This window comes from Ornithodoros turicata, chromosome 10, assembly GCF_037126465.1.
Source record: "Ornithodoros turicata isolate Travis chromosome 10, ASM3712646v1, whole genome shotgun sequence".
In the NCBI taxonomy this organism is placed as follows: domain Eukaryota; kingdom Metazoa; phylum Arthropoda; class Arachnida; order Ixodida; family Argasidae; genus Ornithodoros; species Ornithodoros turicata.
In genome coordinates this window covers 605,498-625,092 of record NC_088210.1, presented here as the reverse complement: position 1 = coordinate 625,092, position 19,595 = coordinate 605,498, and the positions used below count along the sequence as shown (strand labels likewise).

Below are 19,595 nucleotides of genomic sequence, written 5' to 3'. Positions count from 1 at the left end.
CAGAAAAACAAATTTTGATACCTGTCATTGATCCAATTTTTTTAGCACCACTGTTTTGAAAACAGCTTTCAAGACTGTAACTTCAGAGATCCTTGGCAGAGCATTACCTCTTGTCTATGTATTATAATAATTATTATAATGACAGGCAATAAGTTACGCAAATGTGAATAAATCTTTGTGTTGACTGAGTGTTGTCCATTCAAGAGCCATTGCACAAGTCCACATCCAACTCTTCATGCACAGAACAACTTTATTTTTTGACCTTGGAGAGTGGGGAGTTTCATCGCCACAGGCGATACTCTACCCCATTGCTGGTGGGAATGGGAGGAATAAAATAACGAGCCCCTTCACAATAACGATCGAAGTCCGATGGTGTCCAGAAATGTCAGAAGAGCTTTCAGCGCAGAGCGTTGCTGGGCTGGATGGGATAGGGACCTTTCTCCCTATCATGCACAGATATTTATTATTTGCTATGCACAGACAGTTATCAGCGTGCACCACACTGGCAATGTCCCTTGGGATCTGAAGCGGGGACTCACAAAAAAACAGCTTCGTAAGTACTTCAATTGCAATGAAAATCTAGAATTGTGTGTTCCTTACATTTCTGGACGGTTTCGTGAACTTCGGGTAATTAACATGGGGTAGACGAGTTCCACCTTCACTTACCTTTTCCAAACGCACAATCAGTAGTTAACCGAGAACCTCAAGCTTGCGGGGTGTTGCAAAAAAAAAAGGGGGGGGGGGCTGCGGTTACATTATAACAGTGGTACACAGGAAAAAAACTCGGGGTTTTGGGGAGGGGGGCGGAACTGGATCGATCTCTGGGCACAACAAAGTGTAAAATTTTGGAAGGGTTAGTACATCCTGAAATGACCCTCATGCCTCAGACCCCACTACTCGAGTAATGCACCTCCCTTTTACATTAAGAGGCCTCTTACTATCTACGGCATATCCTATCAAAGCTCACAGGACAGCAAATTTGGCCAATGCTTATGTGACAGTGCCTCGTAGAACATGCAGCTTTTCTGTTGAATTGACACTAGATCTCTGGTAGCCCCTTTAATGTCTGGAGGTAGGTGCATCATTTTACATTTAACCGGCAGTAATGTATAGCATTGCAAAAAGGGAAACAAGGGCTTAATCTCAACGCTGCATCAGCATCATTCATCATCTCACAATAAATTTGTTGTTGTCAGCCTCTGCACAAACATTTGGGTGGACCTGAAAAGGACCTTTTTTTTCTTTGTTTTTCGTTTCCTCCTTTCAAGTTATTTTGTCTTGGCATGTAGCTGTGAGATGTCAGTAGAAGCCATGAAGTCATTCTCTTTACTTCTTGAACTTGGATGAAGAAAGCACTGTTCTGGAAGATCCTAATTTGTCAGAGGCGTCGTAAAGGCCTTAGTGTAAAAACCAGGTCTCTCAGCAAAATTGTCGTGCACACACGTACATTGTTTGATGCCATTTCATGGATGGATGGGACTTGGATCAGCAGCACCTGGTCCTTCTATAACACAGAACGTCAAAAGTGCACCTCAAGTTGGTTACGAGAACCGCAAAAACCGCCGCCCTACAGCACACAAACAGCGAGATAAAAGGAAACTGGGAAGTGGTTTATGGCGCTTATGTTACGGACAGAGGTACTGCTTGTATATAGTGCCTGTTTCTAACACCAGCACACAAACAGCGTCAGTTCTTCCTTTTAGTGATCGGGGTTCATAGTTCGCGAATTGTTCTGTCTCAAAAAATTGTAAACACATTATATGTATTTAAGTAATATACCTACCACTTGCGCTTGACCCTGTCGAGCTGCTTGCAGCTGTAATACACATGAAAACCAATCATGTCTACCACATTCCACAAAAGCAGACGAAAGTCACAGGTTCAGTAACAGGGAAAGTTTCATGATAACGCGTCCAACAACGAGAAAATCCAATCACGTTCATATGAATGACATCATGTTCTTTTACTTGTTTATTGTATTTTATCTATCTATTTATTAATCATAGGTAAGGGGATACGTTATGTTGTACCGATTTCGTCATTTGCTGCTAAGTTACTCACGCGCAAGAGTGATAGATCCGATTGGGGAAACTACATAGACATTGTGACTTACTGTCGAAGTTGCTGGCTCCCTTTGTTCGAGGAACATTGTCGGAACGGCGATAGCTCGCATACGGTTGGTACTGTCGTAGTTCTATGCACGTTATTTTATGGAGCTATTGAGTAAATGAAACTGGTGTAATATTACTCGCAGGATGCCAATAAAAATATAGCTGCTAAGATCCCGCATCCAAATCTTGCGCTATGTTATTTTACGCGTGTAGTTATTGGTTGCGACCAGAGTGCACCACACCTTCGTTGCTATGAAAGCTGTTAGCCTAATTGGCTGTATCACAACACGTCCGATATTATACACCCACAGGACGTCCAAGGGACGTCCAGCTCGCAACGTCAGCACTGGATAAATCTAGGATATTTATGGATACTTTGGGACATCCAGGGGATATCCAGTGGACATCCATCATGGACCTGGACGTTATGGCCAAACTGGGATGTCCTGGGGACGTTGATGGTTGTCTGGGAAGTTTCAGCTCTTTCCTTTTTGTGTCAATCCAAGTAGCACTTACATGATGTTCTCATCCAGGTACACACTATCGGTGAAATGCGAGGAGCATTTCACCGATGCACGGACAGCATTTCACGGACAGCATGAACACTCCTTGCTTCATCTGGATACCCGCTAGTGATGTAGCTGCTTCCAACTTTCGCTTCGTCTGGGGTCTGGCTGTAGCTGTACCTTAGGCGTGCGAAATCAAACATCGAGGTTTTCGAAGGAAGTTTTCCTGGAGCCAGGAACGCTGCGGCGGTTTCCAAACGACATCTCACGCGAAGGATGCAAGCGTATAGGTTCTCCCGATTCACAAAGAGTATCCGCCTCACTAGAAAGTGTCACATGTGAATACGGGCGACGTGCAGGAAAAAAACAAAGCAGCCCCAGACTTGGCGGCAGACGACAGCGTCCTTCACCGCGGATTAGCCAGATTCCACCTTGCGTCACGCGATGTTGTTGGCGCTGGCACTTTCGAGGACCAAAACGAAACCGGATCTTTTAAAGGGACGGTCTCGTACAGATCGAGCGATTCCGAAACTTAGCTGAAATTATATTCAAGAGTGCTACAGAAATACAGTCGCGAAGTTTCAACCAGAACACGAAGTGGTTTTCGAGAAATTTGAAGGAATATGCCGTGACAGCAGACGACGGAAGTCGCAGCTGGATTCAACTCCCTCTCATGCAACGTCACATGTGACGTGGTTATGGTATTTATGGTGGCAGGTCGCCCATTGGGCGACCGAAGCGCAATGCACAATACAGTCGGAGGTGTATGTGCTTTGCGCTTGAAAGTTGTCACGCGCGACGTCGTAATGTCTGATAGCAAATTTAGCGATAGTGACGGGTGCCTGTCACTAAGCGGTGAAGATGAGCTCATCGGCGCCGATCGATTGAAGAACCGGGGACGTTGATGAACCTTTAGCTACTGACCCTTTGCCACAACAACGTGGTTAGCCAGTGAAAGTAGTGGATGATCCGGAATCGATTGACGGGTAAGACCCATCTATAAAAGCGCACTTTTTTGCGCATATATGTTCCGCTTGATCGTGACACCTTTCTAAATTGTACAAACATTGCAGGTGTGTGTGTAGACACTGCTCGCCAATACCAGCATGTGTGTTCTGCGCACCATCTGGAACCTGTTTCGATCCGTCACGTACACATGGTGTTGTATTCTCCTGAAAGGTGTTGTAAGGTTTGGTTTTGTTGCGCAGCTTTTTATTTGCATATAAAAATGTGTGTTTCATGGTACGTTATGCAAAATTTCAGATTTGGGCATTTCGTCATATATGTATCAGAACTTGGATAGACTGCTGAAGAAAGCTGCTCTCTCTATCCATTCCCGCAAGCGGCAGGAGGTTGTCAACGTGATAAGTGAAGGCTTTCCATTCATGTCATTACACCTGGAGCAAATGACAAAATCAAGGATAAGCTGTTCAACGTCTTCAATTACCCCTGGCCTATGAAAAAAAAGCCCTTTTCAGGACCACCCAACATCTGCATCAAAGACCATGCTTCTGCATCGAATAAGCTCTTATCATCATTGATGATTATAGTATTTCATATCAAAAATACCTAGACGTGCATTACGAATGTGCAAGATGGATCAGCCGTATTTTTGCTAATGTTACGGAGGGTGTTCATGAGCCCATACTGGCTCAGATTTTGGTTGTGTCAGGGGTTGCACACTAAGATGTCCAGCACGTTGAATATAAAAGATTTGGAAATGTTTAAAAACTTTCAAAAATATAAAAAATACCTAGACGTCCATGACAAATTTGTAAGATGGAATAGCGGTTTGCAACATGTTTACATGTCATCTGGCTTATTGTTGCTATGTTACACCGGTGTGTTCATGAGCCCATACTGGCTCAGATTTTGATTGTGTCAGGGGTCGCACATTAAGATGTCCATCACGTTGAATATAAAAGATTTGGAAATGTTTAAAAACTTTCAAAAATATCAAAAATACCTAGACGTCCATGACAAATTTGTAAGATGGAACAGCGGTTTGCAACATGTTTACATGTCGTCTGGCTTATTGTTGCTCATGTTACACCGGTGTGTTCATGAGCTCATACTGGCTCAGATTTTGATTGTGTCAGGTGTTGCACACTAAGATGTCCAGCACGTTGAATATAAAAGATTTGGAAATGTTTAAAAACTTTCAAAAATATCAAAAATACCTGGACGTACATGACAAATTTGTAAGATGGAACAGCGGTTTGCAACATGTTTACATGTCGTCTGGCTTATTGTTGCTCATGTTACACCGGTGTGTTCATGAGCCCATACTGGCTCAGATTTTGATTGTGTCAGGGGTTGCACACTACGATGTCCAGCACGTTGAATATAAAAGATTTGGAGATGTTTAAAAACTTTCAAAAATATCAAAAATACCTAGACATCCATGACAAATTTGAAGATGGAACAGCGGTTTGCAACAGGTTTACATGTCGTCTGGCTTATTGTTGCTCATGTTACACCGGTGTGTTCATGAGCTCATACTGGCTCAGATTTTGATTGTGTCAGGGGTTGCACACTAAGATGTCCAGCACGTTGAATATAAAAGATTTGGAAATGTTTAAAAACTTTCAAAAATATCAAAAATACCTAGATGTCCATGACAAATTTGTAAGATGGAACAGCGGTTTGCAACATCTTTACATGTCGTCTGGCTTATTGTTGCTCATGTTACACCAGTGTGTTCATGAGCTCATACTGGCTCAGATTTTGATTGTGTCAGGGGTTGCACACTAAGATGTCCAACATGTTGAATATAAAAGATTTGGAAATGTTTAAAAACTTTCAAAAATATCAAAAATACCTGGACGTACATCACAAATTTGGAAGGTGGAACAGCGGTTTGCAACATGTTTACATGTCGTCTGGCTTATTGTTGCTCATGTCACACCGGTGTGTTCATGAGCCCATTTTGGCTCAGATTTTGGCTCAGATTTTGATTGTGTCAGGGGTTGCACACTAAGATGTCCAGCACATTGAATATAAAAGATTTGGAAATGTTTAAAAACTTTCAAAAATATCAAAAATACCTAGATGTCCATGACAAATTTGTAAAATGGAACAGCGGTTTGCAACATGTTTACATGTCGTCTGGCTTATTGTTGCTCATATGTTACACCAGTGTGTTCCTGAGCTCATATTGGCTCATATTTTGATTGTGTCAGGGGTTGCACACTAAGATGTCCAGCACGTTGAATATGAAAGATGTGTAAATGTTTAAAAAATATGAAAAATACCTAGACGTGCATGACAAATTTGTAAGATGGAACAGCGGTTTGCAACTTGTCGACATGTCGTCAGTCTTATTTTTGCTCATGTTACGCCGGTGTGTTCATGAGCCCATACTGGCTCACATTTTGATTCGATATCAGGGGTTGCAGACTAACATGTCCAACAAGTTGAACATAAAGTTTGCGGAAGTTGAGTGTTTATGTAGTCATCTTTTATTGTCCCTTATTGTAATGTACGTCCACAGCACCGACCAATTGTGTTAAAATTGGGTTGTTGGTATCGGGTAGTCATAATGATGTTCAAGCAGCAAGCTCTGAGCAACCTGTCGTCCTGTCCTGTCAACAAGGCTGTCTTGTCTTTTGCTGCTTGAACATCATATAATCACAACACTGATTTGTGGATATAACTTACATATTTATATTATGCAATACTTTTCTCACTTCAGCAATGTACAGGGAAAAATTAAATAGAGCTGTGAAGCCTGCGCATTGGAGTTGTTATATTTGTGACCCATTAATAGGTGTTGATTCTGGCACAGGAAGGAGTGCCACTCTCATCAGTTAGTGTCAGCTACTGAAGGGGTACAAGACAACATTATTGAGCATAGTTTGGCGATATACTGCTCCGGTAGGGATAAAACCTTAGAGAGGCTATATGCAAAACAAACTGATGTAGCCTGCTGGATCAAGCACTTCCTTCCGAGGTACGCGGGACTGCCGTTTCGTGCGGTGCCGATAATTTCTGTACACATCACTTTTGGCTATTATCAACAAAGTAATACATACATTTCAATACTGCGCGTATCCAGTTCTTTGGACACCGTTGCCGCTAACAGTTGACTGTGTGACGGCCGACATCTTTTAGTTTGAGCTGCGTCCGGCACCGTCCCATACATATCGTGCTCGCAGAACGTCTCTTACCTCATATGCATCGTGAACGAAACGTGCGGAGTACACGCACGCGTGTGACAATCAGACCTTTTGTTGAAGATGCTTCGAGTGTGTGACTCCCAACAGGTGCTTTTCTATATCCACTTTCGTCACATTTTCATCGACAAAAGAGTTGTTATACACCCGGGTTACGTTTCCACCACTTCCATACGGAATATTCTTTTCGCAGGTAAGACAAACTAGAAGTGCTCAAAATACCGAACGATACGAGACAAGTTAGTAAATAAGCGTCAACTGCCTTTATTAGGTGGAGTCATCCACGTAAACTGCCGCCCGAAATGAAGATGCGAGACGTATTGACATTGTTGTTCGGCCACATTTTACAATACGCATCTTTCGTTTGACCACCACATGCAGCAAATTTATTGCCGTCGCCGTGATCCTCGAGCACCTTTTGGAAGTCGTCTGCTCTCACCGCTGCAAGAAGGCGCGAGAGCAGACGATTTGTTCATCCAATAAGCGGTCTGCCATCGTAGCGGATATCGCTGTTGCCAACAGAAATCGCAATGTGCTGGCGCTGTTCTTATCAACTTAATTCGTTTATTTAATAACCGCGACGATTCCGGACGAGCGAATTCACAGTATTACGTTTTCAGGTATGAGGAATCGAATGGTACGCTTTTTGGATGGGCCAGGGTGTACGAGACCGTCCCTTTAAATTCGATTCCTCATCACCCGGGCAGTTTTGGAAGGAGAAAATTTGGCAAATAGCTCGTGGTAGTGTACCGAGTACATTGATATTGGATTCGTAACCATGGTTCCGGATGCGACAGTCCCTTTAAAGAAATACCATCTCATTTAAAAGTGTGTACTTGCTATGTACGATAGCCAGCTTGGGGTCATCGAATCTGGTATCGCTCTCTTCGGATCTGTTAATCAGATATTATAAAATTTTCAGTGTGTTTAAGATATCAACGACGTTGGCCCCACACTATTGATTGGTATTAATAAATATGTTTTCTGTTTGTACTTTACTTATGTTTTATCCTTTGTGTGTGGCAATATTAGCGTGCTCGGGTCGATGTACGGCCCGTGGAGAACAAAGCTTGTCCTCATGCTATTCGACGACAAACGGTATCCCTTTAATGATAATGAACCATACCCACATGGAAGCTGTGAAATAGGTAAATATAACATGTAATATTTTTACTTGTACTGTCTTGTCTCTTACAGATCGTGAAGTTTTTTGGCTCGGGTTTTCTCCTTCACCTGATTGGCATTGCATTTGGCAATGCCAATTCCTAGCACCACAACCTTTAATAAATATATTCCCACTTGGACAACTGTCTATTTTTGTGTGTTGAAAGAGCCATAATCAGTGGGTGGCAGTAGGAGATAGTACAGGTTGATGTTTAGGGGGGCTGAAATCTGGGCCACCTGTTTGTTGCTAATTCGTTTGTTGCTTCTTCCATTGTGGGACGCCAAGTCGGCTTCTGTACAAACCAGAGACGCAACGTAACAGAAAAACATAATATTTGTAGCCAGAATCCACGAGGACAAATAACAGGGAATGGATTCCGTTATTAACTGTTAGGCTTCAAACTTTTGGCAGTTAATATGCCTGAGAGACACAAAAAATCGCTACTCAGAGACACCATGGTTTATCTGTCTTGTAGGTATCCCCTCCCCAAGACGTGGACGGCCCACCCCTAAGGGTTTCTGGAGTAGGCATGGTAGGTCTTTGTCCAAAACGTCTGTATCACATATATGTCAAAATTCTTTCTTCCAGGTCACCGGTATCAATCTTGGAGGGTTCCTGCTAACGCCTATGGTTGCGGAAAGATTTTGTGGATATTTTAAATCATACCTTCGTGGCAATCGTGAGGCATCCCTCGCCGACCTTCTTGTATATGTATACGAGTAAGTTGAGCACTGAACGAATCATCATAGAATGAAGGCTAGACATCCACAACGTACACTGACTATGCTAACAATAGTCATCCACGACGTTCAATTATTTTGACTGTGCGGGGGATTACCCGACCCATTGAGACAAGATCAGTGGTTTCTGATGAGACAGGACCAGAGTCAGACAAGAGGCATCATTACCGTTTTGAGGCTGCTGGCAGAATGACCGTGTGTCATCGCGTGCCCCGTGACAATCAGCTGTTTTTTATTAGTCACTAGAGAAGAAGTCGAAGTCAGCCCTGTGTTGTCGGACATCAGCTGGCGAGAACGGCAACAAACTCCCCCCCCCCCCCCACAAGCCAGCTGGTGATAAGCATGTGTTGACGCTAGGTAACGCCAAGGCCGAAGCCTCTTGCGCAGAAGGAGTTCTTGTCCCTGGGAACAGGTTTGGTCAAGGAGTCCGCTATCATGTGTTCAGTTGGCATGTAAGATGCCTTGAACTCTTTGTTCTCAACTTCGTTTCTCGCGTACAGGTAGCGCAGTTGGATATGTTTAGACCGTTGATGATGGATGGGATTATCAATTAGCATAATCGCCGATTGATTATCGCAGTAGAGTTGCACCTCCCCAGTGCAATACTGTCGGAAACCGGGTTCATCCATGAAGGCCTTAAGCCATTTGCCCTCCTTCATTGCTTCTGTCAGGGCAATATATTCGGATTCGCAAGTTGAGAGGGCCATTGGATGTTGCCTGGTTGATTTCCAGGAGACGGCGCCTTCTGACATTATGTACACGTAGGCGCTCCTAGATTTGCCGGATCCGTCCTCGTTCCAGCTTGCATCCGTGTAACCCGTGGTTTGAGAACCAGAAGCACGATACGTGATCCCGGTGCTTCTCGTTCCACTGAGATAAGCAGCACTCGTTTAGCCATTTGCCAATGTGATTCGGTGAAGTTGTTGTTAAATTGGCTGAGATAACTGGTAGCAAAAGCGATGTCAGGTCTCGTTGCTTGGGCTAGATACATTAAGCTTCCGATAAGGTTTTTGTACGGAATGTTTCTCGGACTGCGCTGTTGCTGCGTGTTTGCATCGTAAACGCCATCTTTATCCACGTCGTGTTCTTGTTTTGTTCCCAGGCCCTTTACTATCGGCGTTCCGACTTCCTTGCATGAAGCCATTCCGAATTTCTCCAGGGTTTCGTCGATATACTTCCGCTGATGTAGTTTTATGCAGCGGTTACGCTTTTCGTGGTTAACTTCAATGCTTAGAATATATTTCGGCTCTCCTAAGTCTTTCAGGTCTATGTTTTTCCCCAGGTCATCGATTGCCTTGAACTACGCATGCTGTCTAGTTGCGACCATAAGCATATCGTCGACGTAAACGCTCAGGATGATGTTATCATTCGCGTTTTCCAGAACGTAGACGCACCTTTCTGATTCGAGTCGTCTGTAACCGAGGCCTTGCAGAGTCTTGTCTAAGGTCTGGTACCACGTTCTTCCGGATTGTTTCAAGCCATAGATGGATTTGTGCAGTTTACAGACTTTGTCTGGTTTCGTTGTGTTTCCGGGCGGCTGTTCCATGTAGACCTCCTCTTCGAGGACGCCATGGAGATACGCCGTCTTGACGTCGAGTTGACGCAAGTGCATGCTTTCTTCACTAGCAAGAGCAAGTAGCAATCGTAAGCTTGTCAACTTGACTACTGGCGAGTACGTTTCGTAGTAATCGATGCCGTGAACTTGACTAGCACCGACCGCAACGAGGCGAGCTTTATATTTTTGAATTACTCCTTTTTCGTCTCGTTTTATCCGGTAGACCCACTTTGACTTTACAACATTCATTCCTGGCTTCCGGTCGACAAGTATCCACGTTCGTGCTTCGTGCAGTGATCGCAATTCGTCTTCCATTGCTTCCTTCCACTTTCCGCACTCTGGCGATGACTGTGCTTCTTGATAGCTGGAAGGCTTGCCGTTGTCGGCCTAACGTATGGACTTCACCACAATGCACGCTCCTAGCCAACCATCATTCCAAATTCCGAGAGACTGAATCTGAGACACATTATGCTTGTCTCAGATAGCCGCCTTTCCTGTTTTGAGCAAATAAGCACACAGAATGATATTAGTCGGAATAATGGTTGGTTAGGAGCGTACTATGTGGTGAGGTTCTGCTTTAATAGCGTAGTAAATATCGTCCGATTTTCTTTAAAGGTCAGCTATGCCGATATCCCAAATAGTCGAAACGGTTGTGATATTCTGAAAGCCCACATCCAGCTCTCCCCAAAATACACCTTCATTCTCTCAGTTCGGTACAGTACCACGTCAAAAAAATAGGTAATTCATTCCGAAACACACATGGGCGCAGCCATTTTTATGACGTAAATGCGCCCGAACGGGCATTGTGACGTTCGTACCTTCGTTGTGACGTTGTGACCTTCGTACTTGTCAGTGGATTTCAGCTACGGCTTCTCGCGGCTTCACGTATCCGTGCTTGAAGATGGAGGACAGCCGGGTTCCACCGTTCCGCGATAAGTAAACAGTGCAGCAGCTACGAACTCATTCGCGAACCAACCTCTGTGCGATGTTGTGACTGGAATTCGTCGTTTGTGTTTTGTGAGCACGTACAATTTGTATCAAGTCGCGTCTGCGTTAGCCCCTTTACAGCACTTGCCCATTGTAGAGGCTGACGTTTCGACAGCCGTGTCAGCAAGAAAATGCCGACAGCGTTTTATTACTGCAGGAAAATTGTGCTATGTATTTGAGAAACCGCATACTGCTATGGGACAAGTTTTACGTACGATTTATCAATGTGCAACAGCGTCGACGACGGTATGTAACGACGAAAGACGTAAAATGAAATACAAATCACATTTTAAACTTTTTGTGAGATTCTGTGCATTTTCCAGAAGCTTTCTTTGAATCACGCACTCCCATGTCACGCTGCGTTGTGTGGTACGCTACAAACTACTGCATTTTATGTCTAACATCTGGATATTGTTTGTAATGAACACCGTCGCACAAAAACATGCACACGAAAGCTCCAGTAGCCATGTGGTTGCACACTATGCAGACGCAAAAGAAGTACCAGAGCACATATTGCCACTTAGAAATGTGGTGCCTGAAAAGTTAGGGCATAGCATAGATCCTAGAAATCAGGTGCACCTTATCCTTCTGTAGAGTGCTCTTTCAATTCACAACTCAGCCCATGGGGTGTAAAAGTATTAAAGGCAATTATGTGACTTGTCGTCGTGGGTGACATCACTGGCCAGCCTCGGGATTAATTCCGTGCTCAGGAATTATTGTACAAATCACTTTGTATGTAGGACGTGATAAGCAATATGTAAGTTGCAACCTTGTCTGCAGCATTCTCAATGGCCTCTTACCTTTACAGTGAGAGACACGTTACCAAACCATTTAAAAAGGGCCGTGTAACTTGAGTTTTTAATTTATAAAAATATAAGTATACAATATGTAATATGAAATTTATATAAAATAAAAAATAACATTTATAAAAATAATTTATAAAAAATAAATAAAAAGGCTTCATGGAAGCAATCCGTTAGCATACCTATTGCACATGAAGCACAATTATATATGCTTGGACATCATCTAATTAATCTTCTGAACCATATGTGTTGCTGCATACGAAATTTTTTATGCGCATCCTCTACCTTCCTATTCCTACATGTGCACACGAATAACAGTGCATATATGTGAAGTGGCAAAAAGCAACGCTAGACTCTACCATCATTGTGCCCCTTTAACTTTTCCACATTTATGTCTGGTGAACAGGGAATATCTCACTAGAAAAGAAGACATTTGCGCATTGTTTGGCAAGCAAATAAATATATTTATTTACATTTTCCATAAATCAACAATGTTGTGACCTGGTGCAAATATTAATGTCAACAAGTAAAGTACTTACAAATTATTCCTATGTGCTCAAATGCAGATATGACAATTCTGTTTTTGTACCTCAGCACAGTACAGTTTCAAAATTAACAAACTGCACAGCATCAGCAATCTTAAAGTATCTGAAGAGGGGAATCACATAAAGCTTCAATAATAGACTGTGCAAACAAAGCTAAAAAAAACAAAGTACATCAAGAAAAATCTGAATAATCGGTTGCCGTTGTGATATGTACTACTATGCACAGTTCATTAATGGAACATGTTACCTCATTGCATTGCCTCCATGTCAGCTCTAGAACAGGCAGCTTTTTAGGTCGCTCTTTTCGTGTTTTTCTATTGTCTTTTTTCTTTTCTGTTTTTGCATTAGCAAGCATGGCCATAGTGAATCACAAGCAACCAAGGGCAGGATGAGACATCTACAATGCGACTGCTAGCTCTAAACTGATATATTTATTAGCAGACTCTGGAATATACACATATGCTGCTAAGAAAATGACAATTTAACCAATGGAATAACAGAAAAGAAAAATGGTTATATATCTTCCCCTCTCCTCATTCTATTTCACACGCAGCCCTAGTATCATTCTGAGTGTGTCCGTGCGTTCCCTTTGAGATAACATATCTCTGACAGAAGCAAATCCAACAGCGGACTGCTTACGGATGCAACTATCTTGGATTTCTCTAACCACTTGTTATTTAACCGCTGCCTTGAGCTGTGTGTTCTGGAAATTTAGGCAGCATCCAGAGCCCCTGCTGTGTTGCCATGTTTCTCGAGGGCCTGTGTTTCACTATGGCTCTCAGATACAAACTACCCTATTTCAACATAGTAGAAAACACAGATTTGTAAATAGCATCTGTTGATTGCACTGTACATACCCCCCACATAAAGGATCATAATGGATACTACATCTTGTGCGATAATGTCAGGAACACAAAAAATATAGATTTTAAACCACTCTTACGTCGTAGTAGTAGTATTTGTGTGAAGCTGCGCAATTCCTGTCCTGCAAATAATTTCAACCATATGTTTCATCTGCCAGCGTGATGATCCCCTGAAAAGCAATTCACACTTGGCGGGAACTACCGGTTCTGAAACCTATCCCTGACATGTGTAGCCATCAGGGAGGAAACCCAAGGTCTGCGGTGGAAAAGACAAACACACACGGGCTATGTTCTCTCTGTGTATCAGCTGCTCTGGCTAGGTTTCTATTCACGCTTAATGGCCGTAGCAGTATTGCATGAAGACCACTGCTAAGTTGTGTTGAGAAACACCACTTTATGTTTGCCATGTCTAAATGAAACGTATCTGACCTGAACCAAATTAACCGTTCTGAGTCTGGAACACACAAAGAGAAAAACGCAACACACGCCACAACATTAACAGATAGCAAATGAGCTGTAGCGAGCTCCACCTTGGGGCAAAGTCAACAAGTAATTCACCAAAAGTCAATGAGCACCTGAAATGTAACATCTCCAGTGGCATAGCCCGACCTCAAAGGTAGGGGGGGCTCGATACGAAAACTCCCTCCCCCCCGCTGATCCTGTGTCGACAACACACACATACTTGTGCACACTTCAAACTGAGGATTAAAAAAGGGAACGAAATAGTTGATTTAGACGTTCACAGTACGATTACATGTATAGGCTGTCATGACCAATGAAGTGGTGTCACGAGATTGGAAGTATTTTGAAAAGCTCATACTTTGAAAACCATTCAAGAATGCTTCTTAGATAGACGCCATGAACTGCAAGAACTTTCGCGATAGTGACACTGGTCCCCCCCCCCCCATATATAATGTTCTCGGATTTGCACGATTTGTGTGGGTCGGTCCGTGGCAGGTAGGGGGGGGGGGCTCGAGCCCCCCCTAGCCCCGCCGTGGCTACACCACTGAACATCTCTGACTGGTAGCAGGATGGCCCACGTTCAATTCCTGGTGCTAGCACTGACTGGCTTTTTCATGAATTATTTGTTTGAAGTTTCGATGTGCTTGAGAACCATTCGTCAACCATTGTATCCTCATGAGGTAATGAGGGTTTGTCATCCCAAAGAGACTCCCTTTCTGGCATGTGTCCTTATGGATGCTCATCACTGCAGAAAAAAAGAAAGAAAGAAAGGGAAAGCATTTAATGACAAGAAATGGATAGTCGCATTTACTGCATAATGATTGTGCACAACAGAAAGAATACTTTTGCACAGAAGGCTGTACTTCTTGATGTCTAACATCAAGTTACAAAATTCCAGAATATATGACATGTTGTAAGGTAGAGAATAAGTATAGTTATTGAGTTGTCGAGTTGAGTTGAGGAGGCAGTTGTACCCCCTTTTTATTTTATTATATATGATTATATAATTATCTTTATGTCTGTACCACCCCTCACTCTCTACATTACAACATGTTTTATATATTCTGGGATTTTGTAACTTCATGTTAGACATTAACAAGAGCAGCCTTGTGCACGAAAGTCTCGTCTCATTAAAATTTAGATGCTCTCAACAGTCTTCTTTCTGTTGTGAATCTCTATCGCAGCATACCTGCACATTGCCGTTCTACGTACTGTGACTTTGCAGTAAGAGTATGGACTTTAGGTAAAAAGACTACACAGCACTGCTCAGGTATTTTTGCCTATCGAACAGTATGTATGTATGCAGTATGCACACAGTATTTGTGCACCGGACCCACTAAAAATGTAGTGAATGTGGCATTGCCCACGGTAATGCACCAAGTTGAACACAATTATTGTAGAATCCAGGTATTTTAGCTTACATGTCAAGCCAGTACTACACCAGTATCCAGTGTGAAGTTGTGACAAATAAATAGTTTCCATTTTTCTTACCTCTCAGAAAACAGACAGTGAATTAATAAGAGTAGACAATGTTAACATGAATTCTGGGCTATTCTTCAGATGAAGATTCACAGATAGTAAAGGCACCTTCCTCAATGGACGTTGATGACACTGAAAATTCTAAAATGTTATCAGAGGCGACATCAGCTTCGGTGTGTCAAAGGATTGTATGTCCAACAGTAATCCAGCTAACAGTAACAAAAATGTGCAAAAGACAAATTAACTGAACTAATGTAACGTACCTTCTATATCAGACAGTAAAGCTTGTAACACCCCATCCACAGGAACCAGTGTCCAGACACAAAAGTGCTTGAACTGGGAGATAGCAGCTAATCGGAATGGCGATCTTTGTTTTCCACCCTCGAAGCACAGGTTGTAACTTTGAGGGCAGATTTAAAAGTGGTGTCAAAATGTCTGCATGCGAATGCACATGAAAAGTTGAACATAGATGAATACTCAAATTATAACATCACATTGTCATACCTGTTGGTGGAGGTGGACTGCAACTAACGTGTCAGCAATTTCTTCATGACCAGATGCAAGCCAGATCATGCTTCATTTCCGCCTTCAGCGTGCACCTGTGATAATTCAGAAGTTAGATTATCAATAGTACTATTGTGTTGTTAATCGTGGTTATATCAGAGTAAGCGCAGTAGGACAGCTGCACAATCGATTCATTAAGCTTGCTATTTTTTATATCTGAACCTCGACTTACCATTTTTTGCTCTCGTTTTTTGCCTTGATCCTCCGTGGCACGTTCAAAATGTTATGCGTCGGGCACCTCGGATTTTCATCAGACGATTTCGTGCCGAGATTCCAAATTGCCTCTGGAGTCGCGCGTAACCTATGATAACATTCGTGGGCGAAATCCTTGCAGTGGAAATTAGCAGGCACCACTGTCAGCCAAGAGCTTCGCACTGCTTGGTCTTTTGGCAGCTTATAATAGGTAACACTTGAATGTACCGATGAATTGTTCTAACAGCGTAGCACTCTCGCATCTTCGACAACTTCGCCGTGGCATATTTACGAATCATATCGCTCCAGCCCATAAAAGGCAAGGTCAGAACAAGGAAGTGCACTTTCCAAACGACGCTGTGCCAAAAAAAAAACATTGACATGCTTTGTTTCCGGCTTAGCAACAACATAACAGCTGTTCGCTTATGTACGATGCACAAAGGAGGAAACGAAAGAAGCCAAGCAGCAAAGCCAAGAGCCCATGCCAAGCCAAAGACAGATAAACCGAGAGCAGTGACGTCGGTACGCCCGTGCGCAGGGTTTGCCGACGGTCTGACGGCCGGGCGTGGGAACTAAAAAAACTGTTTTCCAAAAAACTACTAACAGTTGGAGCAAGATATTTCGCACACATATTCAGTGTTCGGTAATGAACACACAGCGCGAGTATCGCTCAGTTCTGCGGCACTTCAAAATCGGCATATCTGACCTTTAAGCCTGTATGGTCGTGCGTTTCCTTAGCTCAGCAGCTGGCTACCCGAACGTCTCTGCATGTTCCAATTCTCCTTAAAACGGGACTTTGCAACAAAATCACCCCAAAGGTTGTGGTATACCCGCAGCCTTTGGGATTCAGGAACATGTGTGCGAAATATCTCGTCCCAAAACTGCGCAGATCTTATATTAGCAAGCGCTTCGCATCCGCGAAGCGAGAAAGCACTGAACGCAATACACTGCTGACATCATCTGACGAGGGAAAATGCAGGTTGCGAAGCTGCGATACTATTGGGTGACGTCACGGTATGGCATGGAGCTCTGTTTTGTCCTCTTCGGATTTCGGTTTCGGTTTGCTATTGTCATCATTTAAGAAATAATTAATTGCGCAAAATGAATGTGAATGTTACATTCGGTATCGAGAGGGGATCTCCTCAGGAAGCAAGACATGCTCCGAGCAACGTCAGCTAGATGCAGATTAAGGGTTGTCCCGGACGACACCAAGACATCCACAACTAAGTCCAAGTGATCCTTATAAAATAAAAATGAGACACCCATATATGTCTCCCGGAGGTCCCCTGAACGTCCCCTGCGATGTTTTAGGAATGAGGAGTGACAAATTATGGGACGTGCGAGGAGGACGCCCTCCTCCCCTCACTAGCCGCATGTTCTCTCCACCCACCCCCACTTGTAGAATTGTGATGTTTAATTCACACTAAGCTCCGCAATGCTTGTGATTAAATGTAATCCTACCGCAGTTCCCCATACAGATACACCGTGTTTTCAAAAAGAAACAGACACGATGGGGCCCAAGCTCAACTAAAGGGAGTACTGAGACGCTACAGAGTGATTCAGTGTTCCCCATTAATTTACACTGAGCTCCAGATTTCTTGTGATTAAATGTACTCCTGTCACTGTTGTGCACGCAGCTATACGAGTGTTTTCAAAAAGAAACAGTCACGAGAGACCCGAACCCCAACTAAAGACTAGTGAGACGCTACAGAATAGTTCAGTGTTCCCCATTAATTTACACTGAGCTCCAGAATTCTTGTGATTTAATGTACTCCTGCCACTGTTGTGCAAGCAGGTACACGCGTGTTTTCAAAGAGAAACAGTCACGAGAGAGCCGAACCCCAACTAAAGACTAGTGAGACGCTACAGAATGATTCAATGTTCTCCATTAATTTACACTGAGCTCCAGAATTCTTGTACTCCTGTCACTGTTGTGCACGCAGGTACACGAGTGTTTTCAAAAAGAAACAGTCACGAGAAACCCGAACCCCAACTAAAGACTAGTGAGACGCTACAGAATGGTTCAGTGTTCCCCATTAATTTACACTCAGCTCCAGACTTCTTGTGATTTAATGTACTCCTGCCACTGTTGTGCAAGCAGGTACACGCGTGTTTTCAAAGAGAAACAGTCACGAGAGAGCCGAACCCCTACTAAAGGCTAGTGAGACGCTACAGAATGATTCAATGTTCCCCATTAATTTACACTGAGCTCCAGAATTCCTGTGATTAGGTGTACTCCTGTCACTGTTGTGCACGCATGTACACGAGTGTTTTCAAAAAGAAACAATCACGAGAAACCAGAACCCCAACTAAAGACTAGTGAGACGCTACAGAATGGTTGTGTTCCCCATTAATTTACACTGAGCTCCAGCATTCTTGTGATTTAATGCACTCCTGCCACTGTTGTGCAAGCAGGTACACGCGTGTTTTCAAAAAGAAACAGTCACGAGGGACCCGAACCCCAACTAAAGACTAGTGAGACGCTACAGAATGGTTCAGTGTTCCCCATTAATTTACACTGAGCTCCAGAATTCTTGTGATTTAATGTACTCCTGCCACTGTTGTGCAAGCAGGTACACGCGTGTTTTCAAAAAGAAACAGTCACGAGAGAGCCGAACCCCAACTAAAGACTAGTGAGACGCTACAGAATGATTCAATGTTCCCCATTAATTTACACTGAGCTCCAGAATTCTTGTACTCCTGTCACTGTCGTGCACGCAGGTACACGAGTGTTTTCAAAAAGAAACAGTCACGAGAAACCTGAACCCCAACTAAAGACTAGTGAGATGCTACAGAATGGTTCAGTGTTCGCCATTAATTTACACTGAGCTCCAGACTTCTTGTGATTTAATGTACTCCTGCCACTGTTGTGCAAGCAGGTACACGCGTGTTTTCAAAGAGAAACAGTCACGAGAGAGCCGAACCCCAACTAAAGACTAGTGAGACGCTACAGAATGATTCAATGTTCCCCATTAATTTGCACTGAGCTCCAGAATTCCTGTGATTAAGTGTACTCCTGTCACTGTTGTTCACGCAGGTACACGAGTGTTTTCAAAAAGAAACAGTCACGAGAAACCAGAACCCCAACTAAAGACTAGTGAGACGCTACAGAATGGTTCAGTGTTCCCCATTAATTTACACTGAGCTCCAGAATTCTTGTGATTTAATGTACTCCTGCCACTGTTGTGCAAGCAGGTACACGCGTAAAAGAAACAGTCACGACAGACCCGAACCCCAACAAAAGACTAGTGAGACGCTACAGAATGATTCAATGTTCCGCATTAATTTACACTGAGCTCCAGAATTCTTTTGATTAAGTGTACTCCTGTCACTGTTGTGCACGCAGGTACACGAGTGTTTTCAAAAAGAAACAGTCACGAGAGACCCGAACCCCAACTAAAGACTAGTGAGACGCTACAGAATGGTTCAGTGTTCCCCATTAATTTGC

General features: G+C 43.3%; 1 protein-coding gene and 1 long non-coding RNA gene across 3 annotated transcripts in view; one reads left to right on the top strand and one right to left on the bottom strand.

Moving 5' to 3' along the window:
* The window catches only part of LOC135369999 (uncharacterized), a 155,227-nt gene that overhangs the window by 43,663 nt on the left and 91,969 nt on the right, over positions 1–19,595 (top strand). For both annotated transcript variants that reach the window (XM_064603644.1, XM_064603645.1), the window contains exons 3-4: positions 8,433–8,489; positions 8,546–8,676. In XM_064603644.1, the coding sequence (XP_064459714.1) occupies positions 8,433–8,489; positions 8,546–8,676 (188 nt within the window). The remainder of the gene's footprint in view (positions 1–8,432; positions 8,490–8,545; positions 8,677–19,595) is intronic.
* Positions 14,578–16,235, bottom strand: LOC135370272 (uncharacterized). Its single transcript, XR_010415275.1, has 4 exons — positions 16,128–16,235; positions 15,896–15,990; positions 15,655–15,826; positions 14,578–14,657 (listed from the first exon to the last, which is right to left on the bottom strand). It is a non-coding gene; the product is annotated as an uncharacterized LOC135370272 (long non-coding RNA).